This window comes from Geotrypetes seraphini, chromosome 4 (assembly GCF_902459505.1).
Source record: "Geotrypetes seraphini chromosome 4, aGeoSer1.1, whole genome shotgun sequence".
NCBI lineage: Eukaryota > Metazoa > Chordata > Amphibia > Gymnophiona > Dermophiidae > Geotrypetes > Geotrypetes seraphini.
Genome location: NC_047087.1, coordinates 206,653,670 through 206,678,726, shown reverse-complemented (window position 1 = coordinate 206,678,726; position 25,057 = coordinate 206,653,670). Strand labels below are relative to the sequence as shown.

Here is a 25,057-nt window from a genome sequence, read left to right as displayed (position 1 = left end):
AAGGCAGGCGCGAGCTTCTCGTGACCTGCCTGGTACTGCACTGCTCTCTGAATAACTTTGCGTCTCATGAGAACTGACAAAAACTATTCTGAGAGCAGTGCGGGACCAGGAAGGCTGTGAAAAGCTCGCACCTTCCTTCTGCACCGCTCTGCTGGAAAATATCAGGAGGCAGTAGTTTACGGAGGGAAGGGCAGGAGCACGGAAAGCTCCTGCCGATGAAGCCAAATTAAAAAAGGCACCCTTATTTCCAACCACTTTTTTTGGGAACAATGTGCGCTGTACAGAGCGAAAAATACAGTATTTGAATTTTAAAATAGAATTTGTGCCATCTCTTTACTCCACATAAATGGTATGCCTATTAACCTGGGGTCTGTGGACGCCTGGGGGGTCCATGGATGGGTTTCAGGGAGTATGTGAGGGTTAACATTTATATTCACTATACAGCACAATACTGTTGATTTTTCTCGCAGATAACAAGAGAGTAGATGTAGTTGTAGTAATGGTAGTAGAAAACGTAGTAGTAGTAGATCTCTTTTGATTTGCACAAGAGGATTGTATTTCATAATTATAATGAGTGGCCATTACTTTTTGCATAAAAAGGAGTGTTTTTTGTGGAGTTTTTTATTGTTTACTTTAAAGTTTAATAATACTTTGTGTATGTCATATATATATATGAGTCAATCAAATCTCGATAAATAATGTACATTAGATTCATTGCATGTGTTTTATGTGAATATTTCTGAGGAAGGAGTTTGGTGCCCAGTGTGGTAGCACCCGACATCGGCACACTGTGGTCCCCTCTTCCCTGCCGCTTGGGCACCATACCCCACTCTTCCCTGGTACTTGTTTGCCTCCCCCCCCCTCTCCTGCATACCTCTTGAAATGTTCATTGACATGTGCAGCATCTTCCACCTGCTGCTTGCGCCGGCCTCAGCTCCCTTCTGATGTCATGTCCTGGTCCTATGACCAGGAAGTGACATCAAAAGGGAGCTGAGGCCGTCGCGAGAAGCAACTGGATAGTTTCTAAGTTTTATTAAAAATTTGATAAATCTTCAGTGAGCATTTAAAGAGGTACACAGGGGGGTGGAGAGGAGAAGAGGCACTGGTGCTGGGACCAGCATCCCTCATGAAGACAGCACCCAAGGCGAAATCCCCCCCTCTTATTACGCTACTGACTGAATGTCCACTGGAACCTTCCCACAACTTGGGATAAACTTGGCAGATCCCGCTACATAAGAGCATAAGAATAATCATACTAGCCAATAAGCCCAATGGTCCATCTAGCCCAGTATTATGTCTTCACATAGCCAGGTCACAAGTACCTGGCCAATACCCCCCCCCCACCCCCAAATAGTAGCAACATTCCATGATACCAATCCAGGGCAAGTATGAGTAGTAACTTCCCCATCTCTGTCTCAAAAGCAGACTATAGATTTTTCCTCCAGGAACTTATCCAAACCTTTTTTAAACCAGCTACATTAACCGCTCTTACCACATCTTCTGGCAATGCTTTCCAGAGCTTTTCTGAGTGAAAAAATATTTCCTACTATTGGTTTTAGAAGTATTTCTCTGTAACTTCATTTTTGACGGAGTAAAAAGTGATCCACTTGTACCCATTCTGCAACATTCAGGATTTTATAGAATTCAGTCATATATCCCCTCTGCTCTCTCTTTACCAAGCAGAAGAGCCATAACCTCTTTAGTCTTTCCTCATACAGGAGGCATTCTATCCCTTTTATCATCATGGTTGCTCTTCTTTGAATCTTTTCTAATTCCACTATATTTTTTTTGAGATACGGTGCCCAGAATTGAGTGCAATACTCAAGGTGCGATCACACCATCTCCTCCACTCTCTAAGAGATCCCAAGTGCCTATCCCATGCTTTATTGAATTCAGACACTCTCTTTGTCTCCAACTCCAGAAGACTATTCCATGCTTCTACCACCCTTTCTGTAAAAAAAGTATTTCCTTAGATTACTCCTGAGCCTATCATTTCTTAACTTCATCTCATGCTCTTTCACTCTGGAGTTTCAAGAAACCCTCAACTCCATACCTTCAAGATAATTTATTAATGTTATACAGTTACTTTTGAGGGGATCTTTTGGAAGAGAGCATTTGCACATAGATTTTTTAAAAGGGTTCCAAAGGTGATCCAGGAAATTATAGACTGCTGAAATTGAAGTTGGAACTGGGAAAAATAGTAAAGACCATTATAAAGAATAAAATGACAGAACATATAGGGACTCATAATCAAAACTTAAATACGTCTAAAAACCCACCCAAGTCGGCACTTGGTCATCGTAAAAGACAGGTCATCCAAGTGCCGATAATCAAAATGGCTTTTTGGATGTATCCAGGGACATTTTAGGCCTCTGAATCCTGCTGTGCTCCCAGAGTTGAAAGGGGCATTTTTAGAGGAGTGGTTAGGGGTGGGATGTGGGCCAACCTAGACTTAGTCATCCTGCAGGGATAATCGAATGTTTGAGACTTTGAGACTGCCTAGACAAAACTTTGAGTTAGACGATGTAAAGACAGGTATAAGTGTCCAAAAGGTATTGAAAGTGACCAGATAACCACTGCAGAGACAAAGTAAAGACCCACATATACTCTCCCCCCCCCATATTCACTGATCCCATCGCACCCCCACAAAGTTCAGAATAAAAACGTACAAACCTTCCTCCGGAACATCAGCATCTGGCATAGGAAAGCCTAGTACAGCTGCACAGAGATGGCTTAAGTAGTTTGAGGGGTGGGCTAGTGAACCATAGAGAGGAGGACCCAGGGCCATAAGCCACTCTAACCAATACATTCATGGTAGAAAATGTGAGCCCACCAAAATACCCCCCAAACACTACCCTACTACCATATAGGTGGCACCTGCAGCCATAAGGGCTATTGGAGATGTAGACAGGTGGGTATAGTGGGTTTTGGGAGCTCACCATAACCTATAAGAAAGTTCTGGTGAGATGTTTATCTGGCACCCTTTTTGTGAAGTTCACAGCAGTGCCCTGTAAGGTGCCCCACTGCTTTGTTACCATGTCTAGGTGGCCAGTCCATCACAATGCTGGCGCCTCCCATGTCCAAATGGTCTTGTTCTGGGCATTTGGGACTTTGACAAAATTTTGATTGAGAATGTGGTATAAAGGTAGATGTAGTGGTGGTCTGGACAATCAACGCGTGGACGTACAGATAGATGATTAAAACAACAACATGATTTAGACGTACTTTTCAAAAATGGACATTTTGCCGCTGCCAATTTTGGGCAATTAGTGCCCTATGTCCAAATCAGACATAGAAACATTTTTTTATTGTGGCCCTCATACTGTGCATAGACATGGATTAATGAGACAGAGCCAACATGGATTTAGTCAAAGGAAATCTTGCTTCTCCAATTTTCTACATTTCTTTGAAGAAGTGAATGAACATGTGGATAAAGGTGAGCCAGTTGATATTGTATATCTGGATTTTCAAAAGGCATTTGACAAAGTACTTCATGAAAGACTTAGGAGGAAAATAGAAAGTCGTGGAATAGGATGTAACGTCCTATTATGGATTAAGAATTGGTTGAAAAATAGAGAATAGGGTTAAATGGTCAATATTCTCGATGGAGAAGTGTAAACAGTGGGGTTCTCCAGGGGTCTATGCTGCTTTTTAACATATTTATCAATGATCTAGAGCAGGACTGTCCAAGTCCGGTCCTCGAGATCTACTGGCAGGCCAGGTTTTCAGGATATCCACAATGAATATGCATGAGAGAGATTTGCCTGCACTACCTTCTTGGTATGCATATTCCTTGTGGATATCCTGTAAATCTGGCCTGTCACTAGATCTCGAGAACCGGACTTGGGCATCCCTGATCTAGAGATAGGAATAACTAGTGAGATAAATTAGTTAAATTGCAAGAGAATTGTAAAAAATTTTAAGAGGACCTGAGACTGGGTATAAAAATTGCAGATGACATTTAAAGTGAATAAGTGCAAAGTGATGCATGTTGTTAAAGAGGAACCCGAACTATAGCTACGTGATATAAGGTTCCACGTTAGAAATCACCGCCTAGTTGTACTGTCTTATAATCAATGTTCTTTCACAGAATATTGCCTGTGATAGGTGCAACTAGATGGTTTCTTGCTTTAATTACTTCTGTATATTTGTATACTTCTTGTGATTATTGTATATTTCTAGTGATTATTGTAAATTGTATATATCTGTTTTGAAAATCAATCAAATATTTGAACTAAAAAAAGAAATCACCACCTAGGAAAAGAAACATAGAAACATGATGGCAGTTAAAGGCCAAATGGCCCATCTAGTCTGCCCATCCACAGTAACCATTATCTCTTTCTCTCTCCAAGAGATCCCATATTCCTATCCCAGGCCCCTTTGAATTCAGACATAGTCTCTGTCTCCACCACCTCTTCTGGGAGACTGTTACATGCATTTACCCACCCTTTCTGTAAAAAATATTTCCCTAGATTACTCCGGAGCCTATCACCACTTAACTTCATCCTAAGCCCTCTCATTGCAGCGTTTCCTTTCAAATTAAAGAGACTCGACTCATGTGCATTTACATTATGTAGGTATTTAAAAGTCTCTATCATATCTCCCCTCTCCCACATTTCCTCCAAAGTATACAGATTGAGATCTTTAAGTCTGTCCCCATACCCTTATGATGAATACCATTTTAGTAGCCTTCCTCTGGACCGTCTCCATCCTTTTTATATCTTTTTGAAGGTGTGGCCTCCAGAATTGTACACAATATTCTAAATGAGGTCTCACCAAAGTCTTATACAGGGGCCTTAATGCCTCCTTTTTCCTACTAGCCATAGCTTCCCTATGCTATCTAGCATCCTTCTAGCTTTTGCTGTCACCTTTTCAACCTGTTTGGCCACTTTAAGATCATCACATACAATCACACCCAAGTCCCGCTCTTCTGTCGTGCACATAAGCTCTTCACTCCCTAATCAGTACTGTTCCCTCGGGTTTTTGCAGCCCAAATGCATGTCCTTGTATTTCTTAGTATTAAATTTCAGACCATTGTTCAAGCTTCGCCAGGTCTTTCTTCATGTTATTCACACCATTCGGCATGTCTACAATGGTGTCACCTGAATATTTTGTCAAAGTTAGGAGTTTTATAATTAAACCTTTCAAGTATGAAATGCACGCCATGTATAGTTTCCTAGAGTTTGGTACCATACAAAGTCTGTTGAAATTATTAAAAACAAAAATAGATTAACTTCCTTATTTCAAGAGACTGTAAATGTATTTACGATCTTCAAGAACTTGAATATTGCATTATGCACAAAATATTATCCTATTCTTCAGACCAATCTTTGGGGATCATGCACTGATTTATCTCAAAAAAGTTAATATCTGTTTATGTCAGGGGTGCCCACACATTTTGGGCTTGCGAGCTACTTTTAAAATGACCAAGTCAAAATGATCTACCAACAATAAAATAATTTTTTTAAACCCCACAAAGCACACTTAAAGGCAGAGAAAATGTTAATTATTATTCATATTCCGGGTTTTTTTCAAAGTGCACTGTCACCTCAGGAACAACTATACAAAAAAGACAAATATACCCCCTCCCTTTTTACTAAACCACATAGAAGTTTTTAGCTCAGGGAGCTGCGCTGAATGCCCCATGCAGTTCTTGACGCTCATAGGTTCCCTGCGCTAAAAACCGCTATTGCGGTTTAGTAAAAGGGAGCCATAGTGCAAAATATAGACAGCAGATATAAATTCTCAAAACGGACACATTTTGATCGCTAAATTGAAAATAAAATCATTTTTCCTACTTTTGTTGTCTGGTGATTTCATGAATCTCTGGTTGCACTTTCTTCTGACTTCTTCTCACTTCACTCTGGCTGCACTTCTTCTTGTGACATCTTCTGACTTCAGCCCACTCCTGCATCCAATATTTCTTCCCTTCTTTCAGCCTCCTATATGCTTTCTCTCCTCCAGACCTCATTCTCTCCCCCAACTTTTTCTTTCTTTCTCCCTGCCCCTTCTTTCTTTCTCCCTGCCTCCTGTTCTTTCTTTCTCTTTCTCTCCATGCCCACTTTCTTTCTGTCTCCCTGTTGCCTCTTTCTTTCTGTTTCCCTTCTTTCTTTGTCTCCCTGCCACCACTTCTTTCTGTCTCCCTGCCTGGCCCCTTTGTTTCTTTCTCCCTGCCCTCCCCCAAGCCACTAGGTTTGCCGCCGCCACCGGGGAACAGGCCTCCAAGCCACTGCCGCCCCAAGCTCTCCCTGCAGAAGCCTTGCGCTGACCAGCATTCCACTCCCCTTCAATTCTGATGTCGGAGAGGAAGTTCCGAGCCAGCCAGGCAGCGCAAGGCTTCTGCAGGCCCAAATCTCTGGACGCCCAGGGCCGAGGAAAAGAAAAAGCCAGTCTATAAATCCTTCCATGAGAGCCGTTCCAGTTTCCTTTCAGCATGGCACTTACAAGAATGTGTAGCGCCCCCCCCCCTCAACTTCCCATTATCAGGCTCAAGACATCAGAGCAGCAGCAGCAGTTCTTGCATTTTGGGGCAGAGCACCTCCTGCTCCCGACTGCCTTTCTCCAGTCTGGCGGCTCTGTTGATTCCGCCAGGGGCAGTCGGCGCTCAGCTCTCCAGGATCGTGACTTCCCTAGTCCTTCCTCCCGCCTTCTCCCGAAGGAAGTGACATCATCCCCCAGTCTATCAAAGATTGTCTACGGAAGAAAGCGAGAGAGGGAAGACGGGTTCTGGCAGTCGGGCAAGGAAGGGCGCAGCGAGAATGGGTGTGAAGTGATGACCGGTGGGGAACCTCGGGGAGAGGAAGGCTGATCGGCCGGTCGATCGGGACGGCAACACGAGTCTATCACGGAACCCGGGATGGGCTCCAAGATCGACTCGCTTTGCCTTCCCTTCCCTCCCTTCCTCCAGCCGGCTCCAACTCATCTCAGCGTTCCTGATGAAGGGATATTACTCTCCCGAAACCGGACTTGGTTCCTGACATTGTGTCTGTCAACTGCATTTCCCAGGCTTATTCAAGCTAAGTTGGCTGTGGCCTTTTTCTTTCTTTGGGAGTAGGCTGGGGAGGATTATTTGAGTGTTTTGTTGCTACTTTTTCACTCTCAGTGTCACTTATCTTTTATTATGGTTTATCACTGATTTGCATTTTGATTTTGCACACGTGGGGCAATCCATGATGGTGTGCAGGCAGAGGTGAATCACCTTTGTCTCTTGCGTGTAAGCGCTGGAGTTTTTCTCCCTTCGCTGACCCTCCACACTGAGATTGCCCCTTTTTCTAAATTTATCTTATTGTACTTTATTTATTTATTACTCTAGGGGTGACTGGTTAGCATTTCATACTCTCTGAATCCTCAGACTTTTTTGCCTTTGTTGTATGACTTAAGTACGACACATACTTAAGAACATGGTTGCAGCTTCATTTGATTTCACTGAGCAGTATTTCCAGTAACATAGACTCCTACACTTCTCCTGCAGCAGATTCAGGAATGATGCATGGCCACATTAAGAACAGTGTGTGGTTTTGCATTCTGAACCTTAGAGGGAACACTGCAGGGACAGTTGACCCTTTTGTCAGCTGAGATCAGAGGTAAGCAGTAAGAATCTTAAAATCTACAAGTTCTGAGTTACATACAAATTCGACTTAAGAAAGCTTTAAAAAAATAACTTATAACCCAGGGACTTGCCTGTATTGCAAAATATTTTACTTGCATTTCCAAGACTGGACATGAGAATGCAAGAAAACTAATAAAGATCATTTCCTGTGGCTGAAAATGAAAGGCCCCCATGTTCAAATCAAAGTTATCTTGGCTCCCCAGGTGTCTCATGCCCTCGAGGGCTAACAGTCCCCCCACCCCACCCCAAAAAAAATCCACATAAAAATAAACAAAAAAAAAAACTACCCATCTTAAACGGTGCACAGTTTGGAAGGGAATTATGATGGTGCAGAGAGCTCGTATGAGGAGTAGAAAAAAATTTACAATTCATAAATTTTGTTCTCTGACCTTGTGGTCGTCTGAAGATACCTTCCTTTCCACAAATGATTTCATTTAAATCTCATATCCTATACATTTCCTCACCTATTATAGCAGATTTTACAATTTTTCTATTTAGTTTTTACTCCTCATTTTTTGAAGTTTGATGGGGTTCGGGTGGGGTCCACTTTGGCACTTCACCCCTCAGCCGAGAACAAAGCAAGTTTATTATTAGCAGTGTTCGGGTAGCACGTTTGAATATTGGCAGCTTTATCGAAAAGTTCTGGTGTGGTTCCAAAGGAAGGGGTGTCTGTCCCTGAACCAAGCCTAGTCAGACCTTTCTTAAACAAGGGAGTTTCAAAATCAAACTATTACCTCCAGCAATTTAGATTTAGTCAGTGGTTGAACTCTGGACATTAAATCACATACAAGCTAAGTATTACCTTCCATATGTTTTTCCAGTTTCCCTTCTGATTTCAATTCTCATGGCAAATATGGGGTAGGGGCGCCACACAAACTTGTGTTTATTTGAAGATTGATAGAATTACACATTAAACATAGCACTTGGGGTTATTTTTGAACTTCCTATGCACTAATGTTTGTAACCCCACACTGAGGATATACTTCACTCATCATAATAATTTGATTCACATTTTGAGTTTGTGTGGCACCCCTTCCTGTGCATATAGGCAGGTCTGCTCTGTGATAATCTTATAGCAGCATAATAGGGTTATGTATTGTTTGTTTAAACCATACCTTTTGACATCTTTGCATCCTGTAAGTAATGGATATATGTTTATTCCATCAGCTTGGCAATAGATTCCACATGATTACCATTACCTGCATTCTGAATCTTAATTGCTTCATCACTTCATCTCTCAAATTGCCTTTTTCCAATATGAACTCAGTTTCTGCTAACTCAGGATTCTTCTGGACTTCCAGAATCTCCCAACATTACAATATATTTGCTTCATTCCATTACTTTCAGAATAATTACACTGGCCAACATTTATTTTGGTGCCTCAAATGTCAGACCTGTTTTTGGGTATATGTGATCTGCTGATTCCCAAAATGGCACCAGTTATCTCCTATCAGCTCTATACCTCTCTTCATCCTGCTCGTCCATTAAAAAACAGGATATTTTAATGTAGCGTTTATATTAATATATGTTAAACATGAAGGACACATTTTAAAAAAAAAATGAAATAAAAGTGTACTGTACAACTTGAAATCTACTTATTTCATACCAAAAGCACGAGTTTATGACACAAACTTTCCAGTCATTCAACACACAAGAAGCTCCTTTTGTAAGACTTTTGAGAATGGGATCTGCCAGGACAATCCCGCTTAGCATTTCAACAATGTGTGTATTCCATCTTCCTTGGTATCTGACTTCCATTGTTTTTATGTCTTGGTGAAATCTTTTACCTTGCTTTTCGCTTAAGTCATCAAGATTCTCTGGAAAGCGATCTAAGTGACTATGCAGATAATGGACTTTTAACTCTCATGTTACAGCCAAGCCTGTTGAAATGAAAGAGCATATACTATACTAACTGTGTGTAGCTGTCTGCCTTCTTGTTGCCAATAAAGTTTTCACAACAAGAACAAATGAAGATCAGTTACATGATTTGATTTCATACACTGATGCTATGAAACGTAGATCATTTATAAATTGTCTGATCTGTGGACCATTGAAAATTCCTGCCTTCAGTTTTTCCATGGTAAGTCCAGGTAACATATGCACTATGGGGCTCATAATCAAAACTTGAACACGTCTAAAAACCCACCCAAGTCGGCACTTGGTCATCCTGAAAGACAGGTTGTCCAAGTACCAATAATCAAAATGGCTTTTTGGACATATCCAGGGACTTTTTATGCCTCTGAATTCCTGCTGTGCACCCAGAACTGAAAGGGGTATTTCTGGACTAGTGGTTAGGGTGGGATGTTGGCAGAATGTGGGCCAACCTAGACTTAGTTGTCCTGCAGGGATAATCAAATGTTTGATGAGACTTCCTAGGTGAAACTTTAAACGATGTGAAAGCAGGTATAAGTGTCAAAAAGGTATCCAAAGTGACCAGATAACCACTGCAGAGGCAAAGACCCACCAATCCCCCCCTGTTCACTGACCCCTTTTGCACCCCCACAAAAATCAGAATAAAAACGTACATACATGACTCCAGAATATCAGCTATATGCAAGCCTAGTAGAGCTGCACAGAGGTGACTTAAGTAGTCTGTGGGGTGGGCTAGTGAACCATAGAGAGGATGACCCAGGCCCGTAAGCCACTCTAACCACTACAATCATGGTAGAAAATGTCACCCCAAAAAAACCCCTAAAACCCTACTGTACTGTCATATAGGTGCCACCTGCATCCATAAGGGCTATTAGGGTTGTAGACAGGTAGGTATAGTGGGTTTTGGGGGGACTCACCATAACCTATATGGGAGTTCTGGTGAGAGGCCATATAAGGTTCCCTTCTGCTCTTTTGCCATGTCTGGATGGCTAGTCCATCACAATGCTGGCCCCTCCCACATCCAAAAGGTCTTGTTCTGGGCATTTGAGACTTGGATAAATTTTTGGTTGAGAATGTTGTATAAAGATAGACATAGTGGTGGTCTGGACGATCAAATGCCTGGACGTACAGAGATTTTTGAAAAAAAAAAATATTTTAGACATACTTTTCGAGAATGGATATTTTGCAATTGCCGACTTTGGGTGACTAGCACCCTATGTCCAAATTGAACTTATTTCAAACTCTCATGCTGATATATTTGATATCACAATGGGGATTCTCAGAACACCACAATGTCCAAACAGGAACAGTGTGGCAGCACTCCTCACTGATTCTACCCAATTGTGTGATATAAATTACTTTTATACTTTTTTAAATTTAAATATACTTTTATCTTGATTTTATATCAAATAATAAATACTGAATTCTTCATTTCATTTCTTTTCATTTTGAATTTGTTTAACTCATTGAATTTCCTAATGCTAATAGTATTTAACTTAGCTTTATGCTGTTGTAGCATTAGTTCCCACCAGGGTGGCATTCTGAGAATCCACATTGTGATACAAAATATATCAGCATGATAGTTTGAAGTATTGTACGTCAGTTGATATTTAGGGCTCCTTTTACAAAGCTGCGTTAGCGGTTTAACGCGTAATAGCGCACACTAAACTGCCGGCCGCGCTAGCCGCTACCGCCTCCTCTTGAGCAGGCGGTAGTTTTGGGGCTAGTGCGGGGATTAGCGCATGATAAAAAGTCACATACGATAAAGCCGCTAACGCGGCTTCGTAAAAGGAGCCCTTAGTGAATGACAAATTAGTATATGATTTTCAAATCGAACTTAGACATTTCTTTTGATTATGGCCCTCCACGTATTAAATCAAATATATAAACCACCAGTAACCAAAATGATACTGAAAGGATTTTATTAATAAGGGAACAAGCCTCAGATCATGGAGCTACACCCATTCCGGGTTTTCTCAAAGAGACAAACCAAATTGTTCTCTTACTCCTGCTTACATCACTTGCTTGAACCCATCCTGCCTACCTTTTAAATTTAGTTAATACTACAATACTTTAATTCATTCATTAAATTCATTACTTTTTCTTTTTTTTAAAAAAAATTATTTCATAAAATTTATTTGATGTAAATCTTTATTCAAAGCCTTTACAAATTGTTTCCTCAGGCCTAGCTCTATATATGTAGTGGTGGCAGTATGATTCTATCTCATGCCTATCAAATGTTCATTGATTACATTTTGTCCAACCACCATATACAGTAAAACCTTGGATTGCAAGTAACTTGGTTTGCAAGTGTTTTGCAAGACAAGCAAAACATTTGATTAAATTTTAACTTGATATACAAGCAATGTCTTGCAATACAAGTACATACAATATACACACGTTACAATTGAGCCGATGATTCTTCTCTCTTTGACGCTGCGGGAGTGTAGTGACTGTTCTAAATGAGCGAGGTCTTGCAATACGAGTAAATACAGTATACACACATCACAACTGAGCCGATGGTTCTTCTCTCTCTAGTGCTGCGGGAGTGTAGTGACTGTTCTAAATGAGCGAGGTCTTGCAATACAAGAACGTATAGTATTTTGTATTAAAGTTTTTGGGTTGTGGAACGAATCATCTGAGTTTCCATTATTTCCTAAGGGAAAATTTGCTTTGATATACGAGTGCTTTGCATTACAAGCATGCTTCTGGAATGAATTATGCTCGCAAACCAAGGTTTGACTGTATTCCCTCGGATGTCAATCTTTTTTTTACCCCATATCTAAGAAACTAGAGCTGGTGTGGTCTATCCAATGCAATTTTCTGAATCAGTGGCCCAAATAACCCCAGAAACAGGTTTTAAAAAACCCCAAAGCACCAATAATTGATTTTATTTTTTTTGGTCTGTGTTATACATGCATACAGAAGTTGAAGGAACTACCATCACTTTGGCATCCATTTCCAGTTCACAACAAAACTAAGACTGTTTTAGATCATTTAAATGTTAATATGGGGATTTCATGCCTGCAATGATTGGAGATAAGTAAATTTTGTTGAATTTGGTGGGTTTGTAGTGATCAAGTGATGAGGGACTAGTGGTGGGTGTGGACTGTTGGGGGAATCAAAAGGCCATTTTTTTGCCTGGGGGAGTGATTCTGATGGCCCTACCTGCTTGATGGGTTTACCTTAGGTGTCAGCACCCAAGAAAAAGGGTCACAAGGGGGCACCCGCTCAAATTCAGAGGGGGGAAATTTAGTGGTGACACCAGGAAGTATTTCTTCACGGAAAGGGTGGTAGATCACTGGAACAAACTTCCGGTGCAGGTGATCAAGGCCACCAGCATGCTCGATTTTAAGAATAAATGGGACATCCAGTGGGATCCCTTCGAGGGTCGAGCTAAGGAACTAGGTCACTAGCACTCAGACTCAATGGGGTGGGTCAATGGGGTGGGCAGACTTGATGGGCTGTGGCCCTTTTCTGCCGTCATCTTTCTATGTTTCTATATTGAAATCTTCTGTCCAGTGTGCAGTAGCAGCCAAAAAAATCAAAGAGGATGCTAGGAATTCTTAGGAAAGGTATGGTAAATAATATCAAGAATATTATATAATACCTTGGTATTGCTCCATGGTGTGAATTCACCTTGGGTACTGTGTTCTGTTCTGGTCACCATATCTCAAAAAAAATGATATAGTGGAACTAAAAAAGGTTCACAGAAGAGTAACCAAAATGATAGAGGAAAGAACTCATGTCATGAGGAAAAGCTAAAGAGATTACGGTTCTTCAGCATGGAAAAGAGACGGCTTGGGGGGGGGGGGATATGATTGAGGTCTGCAAAATCCTGAGAATTGTAGAATGGGTACAAGTGAATCGATTTTTCACTCTTAAAAAAACTGCAAAGACCAGAGGATACTCAATGAAATTACATTAAAATACTTTATTTTGACTGACATCCAGATATTGCCATTTATTTTTATTGTTCATATCAGATTATGTTTTTGTCATATATTTTGCTTTCATCACTGTTATTATTTCATTTTATTTATTTTGGCATTGTGATGAATGTATTGTGGTGTTATTTTTTGAAATGTACATTGAGCGTGTGTATTTGATGGACTGCACCATATGTTTTGTTTTGCTTGTGGTTTTGTAAAATTGAATAAAACATTTCTGAACTTAAAAAAACCCAAAAAACTTTTAAATAGGAGGAAATATATTTTATTTTCACTCAGAAAATAATTAAGCTCTGGAACGCGTTGCCAGAGGTGTGGTAAGAGCGGATAGCGTAGCTGGTTCTAAGAAAGTTTGGACAAGTTCCTGAAGGAAAAGTCCATAGTCTGTTATTGAGAAAGACACAGGGGAAGCCATTGCTTGCCCTGTATCGGTAGCATGGAATATTGCTACACCTTCTCTTTCCTGGTGCATCCTGGGATGCACCAGGGATGGTCTTAACGCCCAGATTGGCCCATATGCCCATGGCCCCGCCTATTGCTACACCCCTGCCCCCTTTCCTGTGCCATTCATCCATCATCCCTCCCTTCTCTACTTGCCATTCATCCATATCTCCCATCCCCTGTCATCTGTCTCTTATGCCTACCTCTCCCCCCAAAGTCCGCCACCAACCCCCTCATGCCCTACCTTTTAATGTCCCCAGTGGTCTAGTAGCTTCTTCTGGAGCAGGAGAGAACCCAATTCTTTCCTGCCTCTGCAGGAGTCATCCTCCGCCGTCAGTCCAAATTTTCTCAAAATGGCTGCTGAGACTTCATGGGGCAGCTTCACAAGACTCAAACTCTTGGTGGCCATTTTGAGAATCATTGGACCAGTGGCAGGCGGCTCTAGCTGCAGCATGGTAGGAAGGAGTTGGGCTCTTTTCTGCTCCTGAAGAAGTCACTAGACCACTGAGCATTAAAAGGTAGGCTTGGGGAGGGTGCTCTGGGTCTCCATTGCCGCAGTTTTACCGTGGTAGTGGTTTCTGTTCCCGAGGCACTACCATGGAACAATCAACCGTTGCTGCAGTAATACCAGTCAAAATTGCCAACATTTCCTCATTGCCGTGGGAATTACCGTGGTAACTATGGAATTCCTGTGTTAACAATTACCATTTCACTCTCTAGGATAAGAGTGTCAGAAAAGTGAGGAAGAGTGCTATGAAAAGGATACCTTCAGAGCGCATTAGAGTGGTCCCATCTACAATCTAGAAAATACTGTCCCCCCCTAATTCTACAAACTTGCATGCTCAAATTTCTGACTAGCACAAAAATTTGCACCCATAATTGATAAAATATAGTTAGTTGCAAGTATAACTGTTAATTGTTGTTAACAGCCTAACAATGGCTATAATAGGCCTTAATTGGTGCATCCATTTATGGATGGCTTCTAGCAGTAGTACTGCAAAACAGTCACTAGGGCTCATCAGCACCATTTTGGAGGACATCAACCCAGGAGACAGTGGATGATAATTACTGCTGCCTGGTAACCTCCTGAGCTGTCCTTATGCACATAAATGGCACATAAATAGTAATTCCACAAAATAGTTCCTATTTTGTGGAATTAATCCTATAGTGCCAAGGCAGCATATGTGGAAGAGGGGGAGGGAGTAAGGTGAAGCACTATTTTATCTGGAAAGCAATTGATATATATTATATATGTTTCTCTGCATGGAAATTCAATACTGCTGAATATCTGGGAGTTTAAATATTTACCAGATATCTTATATTTTTATTAGATAGAAATATATAAAATATTGGAAAGTCATAGAAAATAAGTCAAGGGTTTTATAATGGATCATTTTATTTTTTCAGGAAAGATAATTTGAAGATTTCAGTTGCAGTTTCTATGTTTCTAATGACATTTTTAAATCATATTTCTTTCAGGGCCGTATAATTGGATTAACTGGGATTATGGAATTTAGAGAAGACAGCTCTAATCCTCATGTCCAGTTTGAAATACTTGGCACCAGCTATAGTGAAACATTTGGCAAAGATGTGCGAAGGGTAATGTTTAATTATTATTACTTTAAATTATGAATCCAAGTTCAGTTACAATAATATACACATATTATAAGGCTGCTTGTACAGTCAAAGCTAAACATTTTGAAATATTAAAAGGAATTATGGGGCAAATGTTCAAACCTAATAGGCATGTGCTTAAAATGCCAGATCAAAATGTATCCATACAGTTTAGACCTGCTGAGTCAATCATAATCTCCCATTTAGTGACCCTCTTCATCTATCTGCAGCAGGAAACACTTCACAAAAAATAATTTACTGTTGCCACTAATCCCACGGCACCAGGAGGTGACATTTATTAAGTGTTTCTGCTACCACTGGATGGGGAAGGCCACTCATTTTTTTTTCTGGCTGCTAATCTGCTGTTCTAGAAGTGGAACAAAGGGAGGAGCCAGGCGCATATCCAATGCCATTGCATGTTTTAAACAAAAAGAACCTGAAAAATACCGGAGCCTATCTTAATTAGCAAATGCCATTACAAAATGGCAATGTAAAATTTAAAGTACCTATGGTGCTTTGACAAAAGGCATAAGAATCTCTGAAAACGCCTACTGGTGCCTAAAGCCACTATAGGTGTGGCAAACGCTAGAAGTGGTGTTAGGCATCGGTAGGCATCTCCAGAGGTGTGAGACACGTCAAAGATAGGCACTGAAAATGTAGGCTTTGAAAAACCTTGGCCTGTATTTCCAGTACCTACCTTTGCTGGAGGTGCTTTTCTCTAACTGGTGCAATTATGTGATTGGCATATTATCAGCGGCCATTTTTAAGGCGGCCACTAACAACGGCATCAGTTACAGAATCTGGGCCTTTGTGGGTTTTTTTTTCATTTGTTGATAATAGTGCACCTTCTTTACAAATATAGTAGTGTGTACTCTTTTCCAATGGTGGGGACATGAGCGAATTACAGATGTGCAAAGCATCACATATTCATGCATTATTGGAAGAGTAAATCTTCTTTGCAAATGGTGTGCACACATTCAAACTAGCTTTGAGCAGATATTGCAGACTTAGACCCTCTTTTACTAAGGTGCGCTAACCGATTAGCATGCGCTCAATGCTAATCCGTCCATAGACTAAGATTCATGTGTTAGCGTTTAGCGCACACTAATCGGTTAGCGCACCTTAGTAAAAGAGGGGGTTAGGCTCCCACATCGATGAGAATGAACAATGAGCGGAGGAGCCCAGCTTTCCTCTCAGGAGAAGAAAGTTGGGGATGTTTCACAACAGAAGGAAGAATTCCTTGATTAAATTGAGGATTTAGAAAACAGAAGCTGATGGCAGAATTTGCAATTCAAAGGCTTAGCAGATATCCCTGCAAGTCAGTAGGTCAGAAACTTTCTTCGTATTGTGGCGGGGCCAGGAGTAAGCCTAGTGCTGGCAACCCGGCTCCCGCCCCAGGCGTAGGACAGAGCGCTCCCAGGAGGACTCCCACTGGATAATCAGTAGAATAATTAGTTGACTGCTTTTTAGGTAAAGTTCAGCTTTTATCTTTATTACCCCCAGTTCAAAGCACTGGGGTTCCAGTAGTCCCTCTGGTTGAGAGGACTTAACACAAATCATGCATTCACAAGGTTTCTTCTTTATAACATAGTCCAGCCTGCTGCTCAGGCAAAAAGCCAAAAATAAACCAAAACGTTTTCTCTTTAGTTTTACTGCTTTTGTCTGCAGATACTTCAGGAAGCTTTTATACCTGACCCACCTGAAGTCCAATGCCCCCACTACCCTTATGCTCCTGGGTAGGGGCTAAGGAACTTTATATAACCCAACCTTTTAAGACTGGTGTAAGTCCCCTCCCAAAAGTTCCCTGCTTCAGGGTTACGTGAAGTCAGATCTCTGAGTTCCGTTCAAGCTTCTCGGGAAAGTTAATTATGGTTCTCACCTCCTTCCCATTATCTACCAGGCCTCTCTCTCAGGCTCTAATTGATTCGTTCACACATGCTTACAGTTTCTGCTTGAGGGAGAAAGAATGCTACACAAAATACATTCACTTTCATTCCCCTCCCCCATTCATACCTTATGACTGTGATTCTACAGGAGATCCCAGGCTGCTAAATCGCACTCCATTTCACTGCTTCCAGATAGCTCTCCCTCTAATTCCATTAGGGACTCCTCGCTTTCTGAGACCGGGTAAGAACTCCCTTCAGGGTCAGCTAACGGCCAGCCCTGCCCTGGGAACCTTTCTCCTCTCTGGAACTTCTGCTTAGGAGCCAGAAGTCTGTTAGCTCGGGAGGGTTGTAAGACAGCCTGTGCTTTAGCTCTGGTCTGAGACAGAGAACTCCTAGCAGGCTCCTTCCTGCTCAGCACGGCACTTCTTTTTCTAGCAGTTCCTGAATTCTCTCCTGCATTCCTCCCTGCGTTCTCTGTATTCTCTGCCTTCTTCTCTATTTACTTCTTCCCCCATTCATACCTCATTAACCGTGCCTGTGCTGGTTTTCTTTACTAGAGGTTTTGTTGCAGAACTGCCCAAGGTGTTATAAAAGGGATTATAGTGCCCTAAACCAGATGTTGTGGTTCCTGCCCTTCTCTCTTTGCCTTGCCCTGCCTGTTGGCTCTTGGTGATAGGAACAGGGTTACTGGGCAGCTTCCTGGGCTTAGGAATAGGGGCAGCCCTTTGCAAGGCAGGGTTTAAAACCGGGTTTAAACTGCTGACAGGCGCTTCCCTGTCTCAGTATATATTATTCCTCTCTCTGTCAGATGTCCAACCAGAAGATGTGAAGATTGATTGGGCCTATCGTGCTTTGGGGTCAGTGTGGGCAAATCTTCCTAGATAAAGTTATGTGGTTTCATCATTTTGCACAGAAGGAAGAGACAATGGTGGCAGCGCATAAGGAGGACAAGATAGTTTGTGATACTTATATTTCAGTTTTTGCAGACATCTCACCAATGTCTTTGAGGGAGGGAGCTGAGTGGATTCATATCCAAGCTATGCTCTGAGCAAGTTCGCCATTTGTGGACTTTTCCATTTGGATTACAGTTTTCCTATAATGACACATCTCATTGGATCATCTCTAGAGCATCTGCTTTTAAGATTTTTTTAAGTCTCTAGTCTGGCGTGTGGTGAGTGAAGTTACATCTGATCACTATTCTACTACCACTGTACCTCTACAAAGTCCCCTCCAAGATGGCAGAGAAAGCCTTTGGGTAAAGGGAGACTTCAATCTATTCAAAAGCATCCAAATAAGCTTCAGTACTTGGATAAATGATCCCAAATACGGGGAAGCTTTATCTTAATAGAGGTTTGGTGTGCCTGTGATCTCTTCCATGGTTTTGTATTTTTCTAAAGACTGTATATCTATTTCATTGTTCATATTGGGTGAAAGCTTTACTGTTATATTTTTATAATGTGTAGATGTTACTTTGGGCCCCAGTGGGGGTCCTTCTTCCTACCTAATGCCCCCGTTTTTAACTTGGATATTGGGGTGAATGATGGTGGCGATTGGGTATGGAATGAAGTATGGTTGGGTTAGAGATGGTTTGGAATAGTTTTTTAATGGGACTAGGCACTATGGTACAGATCATTTTGGGGGGGGGGGGGGGGTCAGTGGATCTTTGGCAGTCACAAGTAAAAATATTTGACACTGCAGGATTCTAATATAATTTCACTAAATGTTAAACACATGAACTCTCCCATGTAAAACAGAAAGCTAGCTTAGGGAGGCTAAGAGACTTGATGTTTCAATTTGTTTAATTCACGAGACACATTTTGAGAGACAAGATGAATGTCTTTTACATTTTAAGGAGTTTCTTATTTCTTCACTTCACAGGTGATTAAAAAAGTATCTAGAGTAGCAATTTTTATCTCAGTGTTGGCACGGGTCTCTGATCCCCAGGGACAGTTTCTAGATAATCATGTGAAGGTGGAGGGGCAATTATTCTCTGTGTATACCACAAATGAACAGAAGTCCTTCTATGGCTATTTAGGAGAACAATTGTGTGGTTTACCTTCTGGATGTTGGATAATAGGGGGAGATTTTAATGTTACACTGTTCCCATTGCAGACTTAGGAGTAATTATCAGGTATCAGGAAGCATTTTTTCACTGTAGGGTGGTAGGGATGGAAGTGAAGAAAATGGTAACAGAATTCAATAGTGCATGAGATGTGGAGAAAAAAATTAAACAACCAATAAAGGCAATTTGCTTATACCTTGGAACTCTGTTACTTCCCTTTATATAAATGTTCCAACTACTTCAAAATGTTCTTTCTCTTTAAGTTTCTGTCTCTTGGAGTATATAGCTTATAAACTCTTATATTTTCTATCATAGACCTCAGAAAACTAGAATACTAAAAACAGTACGTGTGTGATAGCATTTTAAAAGCTAAGAGAATTGAATTAAAGAAAAATATCAATTATAGACCAGTGAAGAGTGCACACCAGTTTACTCCCCGTCAGGAATGTTCACCATTGTGGGACGGAGGAGGGTGTTTTCTGAGGTCTATGATAGAAAATATAAGAGTTTATAAGCTATATACTCCAAGAGACAGAAACTTAAAGAGAAAGAACATTTTGAAGTAGTTGGAACATTTATATAAAGGAAAAAAAAAAATTAAATGCATCAAATCGCTTATAAAAAACTTTTAGTGATAAATCAAAAACTTCCATCAAACTCAAACCAGCATATAATCAAGGGCGTAGAGTTCAACATTTTGAGCATCTCAATTTTAGATAAATGTGTCTGAAAAGGAAATTGATCTTTTATTTCATTAATTTATCATTAATATTTTATTTATTGCAAAATTTGCAAATATAGGGCCCTTTTACTAAAGTGCATTAATCACTTGCTCCCAAATTCTGTATATGGGTGCCTAAGCTTGAGCACGTACATTGGCATGTGTAATCGATGTGCGTATACAGCCTGATTGGCTTAATTGGTGCCGGTAAATGCAAATTAACACTTGTTAATTGATGCTGATTTTCATCAATTAGAAATTATGCACAGAACTTGGTAGGTGTATTGCACAAAGGGCTCCTTTTACTAAGGTGCGCTAGCGTTTTTAGCATACGCACAAAATTACCGCATGCTAAACCATGCGGTATGCTTCTAGAATAACGCCAGCTGGCGTTAAGGTCTAGCGTGCGCGGCAATTTAGCGCGCGCTATTCTGCATATTAAGGCCCTAACGCACCTTAGTAAAAGGAGCCCAAAGTGTTATATGCCATGTCCAGTGCGTGAAGGCATGGCCAGGGACAGATCCTAAAAGTTATGCGCTGACCAACTAGTCTATGCATAACTTTGGTGCAGGCATTTAGGCCCGGTTTTAGGTGACCTAAAAGGGTGCACCTAAATATTACGATATGTATTGGTGCTAAGCATGATTCTATAAGTTACACATAACTTTACAGAATCACGCTTAGCGCCATTCTAGTTGGTGCCAATATTTTAGGCTTCATATATAGAATCAGGACTTTAATACATAGTTAATATATGGAAACATGCTATTGAATGACTACATTAAGGTGTTTTCAGTAGTTTGCCTGTTTCTGTACATTAAAGTGCACATTACTAAATTTTTCAGATACTATATATTAGGGGGCATTGCTTGGGCAAAGAATGGGCATGGAAACTTTAGCCATTTAGTATATTACAGTTACCATGCACTAACTGGCTAATGCTCAGTTAACATGGTAAGTACTCCCATGTTAACTATAGCCAGGTATTCCGCACTAATAGCCACTTTGGACTGGGTTCTATAAATGGAACCATTGTCTGTGGCCACTTAAAAAAACTGCCACTGATCAGATGTCAGTCATGCAATGATGCCATTTCTAGAACTGCAGTTTTGTGAAAGGTAGGTGCCGGAAATGTAGGCCAGGGTTTTAAAGGTCTACATTTTCATTGCCTACCTTTTACAAGAATTGAGGCTACAGAGGCACTTTATGACACTTAATACTACTTACGGCGTTAGCCACACCTAGAGTGGCGCTAGGTGTCATAAAACGCCTCCATTTTTAAAAAAATGTTTTTAAATTAATTTTTAAATAATGTGGTCAACTACTACAACATTTATCACCAATTTAAATAATTAAGTTAGGCAGTGATAGGAACCCTACCACCGTCTAACAGAACATCGTTACTAGAATCAGGGCCTTTATTTATTTTAGTTTATCTTTATTGAAAGGAGTGTGTGGCACAGTGGTTGGATCTACAGCCTCAGCACCCTGGGGTTGTGGGTTCAAACCCCGCGCTGCTCCTTGTGACCCTGGGCAAGTCACTCAGTCCTCCATAGCCCCAGATACGTTAGATAGATTGTGAGCCCACCAGGACAGATAGGGAAAATGCTTGAGTACCTGACTGTAAAAACCGCTTAGATAGGCGGTATATAAAATCCTAATAAAACTTTAAAAATAAACCAAGCATATCACTTGTACAGAAAAGACAATATCCTAACAGAAATAAATCAGCTAGGAATAACAGAAAAGGAAAATATTCCTGTTCATTGTTACAAGTCCTTTTATGTGGGACCAGCATGAGAAAATACTGGTTCTGGCTACTTTAGTTGCCATATAAAATTTACAGTTACAAATTTTACTTTGATTTAGTAAAAGGGTCCTTTAAAATGTGAGGGATAACAAAATACATTGAATTTGAAGTGTTTTTGTTCAGTGGCATAGTAAGAGGGGGGTGGGGTGGTGGAGCACCTCAGTCACTGTCTTGGTGGGGTCACTGGCATCTCTCCTCCCCCTAGTGTTGGGGGAGAGTCTTGTAAATGCACTCCTGCCTGTATTTTTTCAAGACTTCTTTAGTCTTCACCAGCAGTGAGCAAGAACTCCTTCTCTCTGCTCATGATAGCCTCAGTCTTCTTTCTCTCATTATTTCCTGTTCACAGGACCAGAAAGTGATGTCAGAGGGAAGGCTCAGCCAGTGTGAGCAGCGGGTAGGAGATCCTACTCACTGCTGGTGAAGACTAAAAGAGTTAGGTAGGGTTACAGGAGGAAGAGTGCAACTAAGTGCCTCCCTTCTACTGCTGGGGGGGGGGGGGGGGGGACATACGGCACAGCAATATCAGGCACCTCCAACCCAGGCATAAACTTCCTTTGCTATGCTACTGGGTTTTTTTCTCCTTTTTTCGCAAAACGTGTCTCGCAAACCGAGTGTTGACTCGATTTATGAGCACCCCCCGATAACCGGCATCACTCCCCCCGCTCGCAAAGGGGGGATCTTTTTCCTTGTCTCTGCCGGCTTTGAGCATGCATCTGCGCATGCTCAAGCCCTTCTAATTCTCCCTCTCGCTGAGATGCATGCTCAAAGCCGTCAGAGACAAGGAAGAAGTTCTTCAAGCAGCACTGACACTTGTGGGCTGCGTGCCGGTGCCAAAGGGGGGGTGAGTTAAAGTTGGTCGGGCGGGTGGGTCCTGTTCTCGCGGGGGGGGGGGAAGGGTGCCGATTCGAGCTCGAATCCACTGTATACTTGAATACACTTGTATACTTGTATCCACTGTATACTCGAATCCACTTGTATACTTGTATCCACTGTATACTTGAATATAAGCCAAGATTTTTGGGCCCAAAAAATGGCACATAAATGAGGGTCTCGGCTTATATTTGGGCCAGCGCCCACCCACCCCCCTCTCAAACTTGTTGCATGCCTCTTCTGAGCCGCCAGGCTTTGTACCTGTCCTCCCTCCCTTCCCTGTCCATTGTACTCCTGTCTGCCGATATCCTGAATGCTGCCGCGTCTTCCATATGACCTGTGTGCCTGGAAACCCTGGTAGCCCAGAGGTGTAATGGGAAGGATTGATCTTTCTACGCTCTTGCCCCACTGCTAAGCCGGTCGCTGCAGTGAGTTCTGGAGGTTCAGCTGTACACTGCTGAGCGGCTTCCTAAATGGCTGTCTCATGAGAACTCAGGGAAGCCATTCAGTAAGCTGCTTAGCTGCCGTGAGTTCTGGCAGTTCAGCTTCATGCTGCTGCCCGGCACAAAGCGGCTTCCTGAATGGGTGCCTTGAGTTCTCACGAGTTTCACCATTCAGGAAGCTGCTCAGCGTCAGGCAGCAGCGTACAGCTGAACCTCCAGAACTCGTGGCAGTGACCAGCTCAGCAGTGGGGCAGGAGTGCAGAAAGCTGCCCACTACACCTCTGGACCACCAGGGATTCCAGGTATGTGGGTCATATGGAAGGTGCGGCGGCATGCAGGATATCGGCAGATAGGAGGTACAAGGTACAGGACAGGGAGGGGGGACAGAGTGGAAAATCTGGCAGGAGAGTGAGGGAAGGGGTGCTGGGTGCAGATCCTGACAGGGCATTTGAATATTAAGCCCCCCCCTTTCCATCTTATATGTGAGTCAACCATTTTTCTTCCTTTATATGGTAAAAAAAAGGAGGTCTCAACTTATATGCAGATTGGCTTATATTTGAGTATATACAGTATATTATCCAGCTAATTTTCAGACTGTCTTTTAAGCGGTCCTACCTGACTTCATAAAATTAATGCATACACTTCCCCACAATGACCCTTTGCCCTTCTCCACCTGACCGCATAACTTTAGACCAAATACATGTTCAAACAATGACTATGAATTTTCCTATAAAACATTGTATTTGATTAACTCTGAAGCTAGTCACATATTGTTTTTAATACGGATGCCTAGTGGTTAGTGCAGCGGCCTCAAAACCTGGGAAATTGGGTTCAATTCCCACAGCAGCTCCTTCTGACCTTGGGAAAGTCACTTAACCCTCCATTGCCCCAGGTACAAAATAAGTACCTGTACGTAATATGTAAATTGCTTTGATTGTATCCATAGAAAGGCAGTATAAATCTCCTTCCCTTTCCCAACACCTTAGCCTAGTATTACCAGATGTCTGGATTTACCCGGACATGTCCTTTTTTTAGAGGGCATGTCCGGGTGTCTGGACACCTTTTCAAAACCCAGCACTCTGACCTGAATTTGAAAAGCAGATCGCATATATATCAAGTTTCAAGTTTATTATCTTTTTAATATACCGACCATCAACAGGTATCTGGCCGGTTAACAATAAAATTTTTAAAAAGAGAAAAAAGTCATAAATATTTAAAGATGATATGAGTGAACATCAAAAACATTAACTAGACAGACATGAAAGTGAGGGTAAAAGGGAAAGGAAGGGAAAAGTTACATGTTTTGAGAAGAGAAGGAGAAAGTGGGAGTGGGGTAAAACATATTGGGTGGGGTCACTTTTTTAAAGCGGGTTGGTTAAATAAGAGAGGAACAGAAGAGTGAAGGAGAGAGAAGAGAAAGAGAGAAGAAGAAGAAAAAAAAAAGAAAAAAAAAAAAAAGGTAGCTCTAAGCACAGGCGAAAGTGTCACGGAATAAAAAAGTCTTCAGGCTAATCTTGAATTTATCTAGATGTTGTTCATCTCGGAGTTGCTGTGGCAGGGCATTCCACAACGTTGGGGCGACTACTGCAAAATTTATTTTCCGGGTGTAATAGAAATCTTTTACGGAAGGGATTCGTAAGAGTTTTTGATCTGTTGACCTCAGAGTACGTGAGGAACATTGAGGAATGAGAACCTTATCAAGATATAAAGGCTGGTGTGAGAGTTTTATTTTGAAGGTAAGCAAGATGATTTTATAGGTGATACGATGTACAATAGGTA

The 25,057-nt window shown here is 41.5% G+C and overlaps 1 protein-coding gene across 8 annotated transcripts in view; it reads left to right on the top strand.

Annotated features, from left to right (window-relative positions):
* GRID1 (glutamate ionotropic receptor delta type subunit 1) overlaps positions 1 to 25,057 on the top strand; it is a 1,864,061-nt gene that overhangs the window by 1,428,844 nt on the left and 410,160 nt on the right. For all 8 annotated transcript variants that reach the window (XM_033941939.1, XM_033941936.1, XM_033941932.1 and 5 more), the window contains one exon: positions 15,352 to 15,471. In XM_033941939.1, coding sequence (XP_033797830.1) covers positions 15,352 to 15,471 — 120 coding nt within the window. The remainder of the gene's footprint in view (positions 1 to 15,351; positions 15,472 to 25,057) is intronic.